The sequence below is a fragment of the Rhagoletis pomonella genome, unplaced genomic scaffold, assembly GCF_013731165.1.
Source record: "Rhagoletis pomonella isolate Grant_MI unplaced genomic scaffold, Rhpom_1.0 Rhpom_scaffold_17524, whole genome shotgun sequence".
Lineage (NCBI taxonomy): Eukaryota > Metazoa > Arthropoda > Insecta > Diptera > Tephritidae > Rhagoletis > Rhagoletis pomonella.
This window is the reverse complement of record NW_023476042.1, coordinates 1-3100: the sequence shown is the minus strand read 5'-3', so window position 1 is coordinate 3100 and position 3100 is coordinate 1. Positions and strand designations below refer to the sequence as shown.

At 35.6% G+C, this 3100-nt stretch overlaps 1 protein-coding gene across 1 annotated transcript; it reads right to left on the bottom strand.

Annotated features, from left to right (window-relative positions):
- Positions 1-441: 441 nt before the first annotated feature.
- Positions 442-694, bottom strand: LOC118757409 (myophilin-like; the record flags this gene model as incomplete). The annotated part of the gene is made up of 1 exon (XM_036492123.1): positions 442-694. A coding segment is annotated over one exon (237 nt), but the record flags the coding sequence as incomplete, so codon positions are not given.
- Between the last annotated feature and the right edge of the window lie 2406 nt (positions 695-3100).

Below are 3100 nucleotides of genomic sequence, written 5' to 3'. Positions count from 1 at the left end.
ACAAAATTTCGATCAGCTGTACTAAAAACTTTCAAGTTTTTGCTAGTTTTGCGTTTGCGTAATTTTTTTTTAACATTTCTCTCTTTGAGAGAGAACAGATCATTAGAATTTTGCTGCTGAGAGTTTTCTGCTGGAAGAATACGCGAATACACCTAATTACATTACTAATCTGCATTTTATTTTCTTTCACATGGCAGACTTCAGATATCAGTTTGCTATTTTTGACCAAAATCAATGAATATTGTCCTAACATTCTAATAAAGTACTCGCTTTACCTTAGCTTCTTACCAAGAATCAATCGAAAAATTTCAAAAATAAAGTTGTGTAAATCTTTCTATTGCAATTTGGACATGGCCCGATAATATGTAAAATACATATTTATATGCATCACTTAGCTACAATCGGCATTGTATTTTTATACAAAGAAAGAGAAATTTAAGTATGTATGTATGTATTTTCATTGCTCACCGGAAATGTTCTCCATGCATTTGAATGCCATTTTGCTTTCGTTGACTTTCTTGATTGAGCCCGGTTGCAGTGAATTGGCCAATTTGCATAACAGTACACCATCCTTTAGTACTTCAAAAAAGTTGTCCATATCACCGGCTGTGTTGATGGGTTCACCAGTGACGATCTTGATCCACTCTAAGCATTCTTGGGCCAGCTCTTCGCTGTATTTTGAGTTGATCTGGAAAAATAAGAGGAAGCAAATATTGAATACAATAATTATATATACATATGTATGTATGTATCTTTGTAGTAATTTTTACAACAAATTTATAAGAATTTAACTTTGATTTACAAGCAAATCGAGACCTAACCTTATTTTGATACATCTTTTTGCTCAAGAAGCTGATATGTATTGAAACGATCCTATGTGGACAAAGTACAGTAGACTTATGAATCAAGAAAATTTGCCATAAAGCAATTGTGTGGGCAGTTTAGAAGAAATTTTGCAAATTAGTCGACATAGAAAAATGGCTTATATAGAAGAGAGAATCTGTACAGCGCTCTTTGTTGTTTCATTATCATTAGAGCAATTGCTATCGAAAATTGCGCTTATCAATGTGATAAGATTGGTGATGTTGTCGATTACTCGTGTTGTGCGCTTTTATTATTCTTTGTGCATACTATTGGTGCATTGTAGGCGCCTCGTCGTTGTGGCGAACCTCGTCCCGCCCAAAATTAATTTCTTTTTATTGAAACTTTTTGGTCCAACATTTTCACCAACAATTCACGTTTACGATTTTCATTGGCACATTCATTTGCTAAGATTATGGTTTGGTGGTCATTTGCCGCTTTAAATAACCTAACGAAAGTGTTATGTCCGTGAAGAAGCTCCTGAAATTCTCCAATGATCCGGTTCTATAGTGAATCTGTTCTAGAAGCTTTATAGTATATGTAGTTGGTGGCAATTCCAAAATGGATGCATATCATTGTTCTAAAGGATTTCAGACAAAATACCTTAAAAGCTTAAACGCATAATAATATTGGAAAATCACATCCATTGGGCTAATCGTAACACAGCAGAGTTCTATATACTCAATGGTGCAACAGGTCAATTTATTCGGCACTTTTTCTCACTTGGCGATTTTTAGTAATAACTCGACTCCAGCGCCACCTGCCAGCACTTTTTTTTTTTGCAATAGTATTGCTCTTACCGTTATCAATAGATATTTTAAATATTAGCCAAATCGGATCATAAATAAGATTTTTAGTAATAACTCAACGACAGCGCCAACTATCGGGTTAAATAGTGAAACTAAATCATCCAGAGACCCACTCAACACACATACAAACTTTCGTCATAATCCGGACACCTATTTAGGAGGATTCACTCACAAACACACCTACAAAGAATTATAAATGCATTCAAAGATAGCCAAAAGTCGGTACGTTTGTAGGCCTTACGCCCCCATTTTAAATAGCCCCATTTTTCTCCATGAGTATGGGCTTGATTTCATATACATACATATCTCCATACGAAGTTCCAGTACTGTACCACGAACACTTTCAGAGTTATGCAGTATACAAATTCTTTTGCCCTCTTTTCCCATAGCTTCAATTCTTCTTCATGAGTATGCAATTCATTTCATATATCTCCACACCAAGCTCCAGTACTCTACGTAGTATGAAAAATTCGGTTTGTATGGGAGTTGCGACGCCCTCTTTTCCCATAGCTCCAATTTTTCTCCAAGAGTATGCGATTGTTTTCATATACCGCCATACCAAGTTCCAGTATTCTACCATGAACACTTTCAGAGATATGCAGTATGAAAATATCGGTTTGTATGGGAGGCGCCACGCCCCCCTTTACATATCGAAATTTGTTTAGCCTATAACCATCCTTGGGACGTGTGCGGCAGGTGTCTGAAACTTCAAAGAAATCGGTTCAGCCGTTCTCAAGCTTTGCGAACACAAGAAAACGGCTTTAGAAATATATATTAGTATAGATATATAGATGCGCATATACAGTGTCTGTGTTATGTTGTGAATGTGTGCGCTCTAATACACAGTTTTCCAATTAATAATTTTTTTAAACTTCTCTATCGCTCATAAGTATGTATATATGTACACACATATCGCACACCGTCTTCAAAAGAGTCACAACTCGAAATTTGGCATTTTTGTAATTATGCGCCAAAAATGTACACAGAGCTTTTATTTACCTTTCAGCAAAAGCTGGAGCTAATTTTTGTTATAATTTGTTACAAAAACCTTAGGTAAAGTCGCCCTTGCCCATATGATTAGCATGTGTTACGAATTAGTTTTTCGTATTTTCTGACGCACGTATTATTTTGAGTTGTGACTCTTTTGAAGACGGTGTGCGATATGTATGTTTTGTGCGGCACCTATGATTCATAGATACTCCAATTTACAGTTATTAGCAACATAGTACATTTGCATGTTGTGTGTCGTTTTGTAGGTATGTATGTACTTATTGTATTTCCATGCCTCCCATTTATGGTGTAGGCTTAACCAATTATGCTATTACATACTTTGAAAACTAGCGTTTTTATGCTTTGTAAATGAAGTGATTTGTGTCGACTACACCTTTTTTGGCAATCGATATTGGAATACGCACTTTTGTATTGTCGCA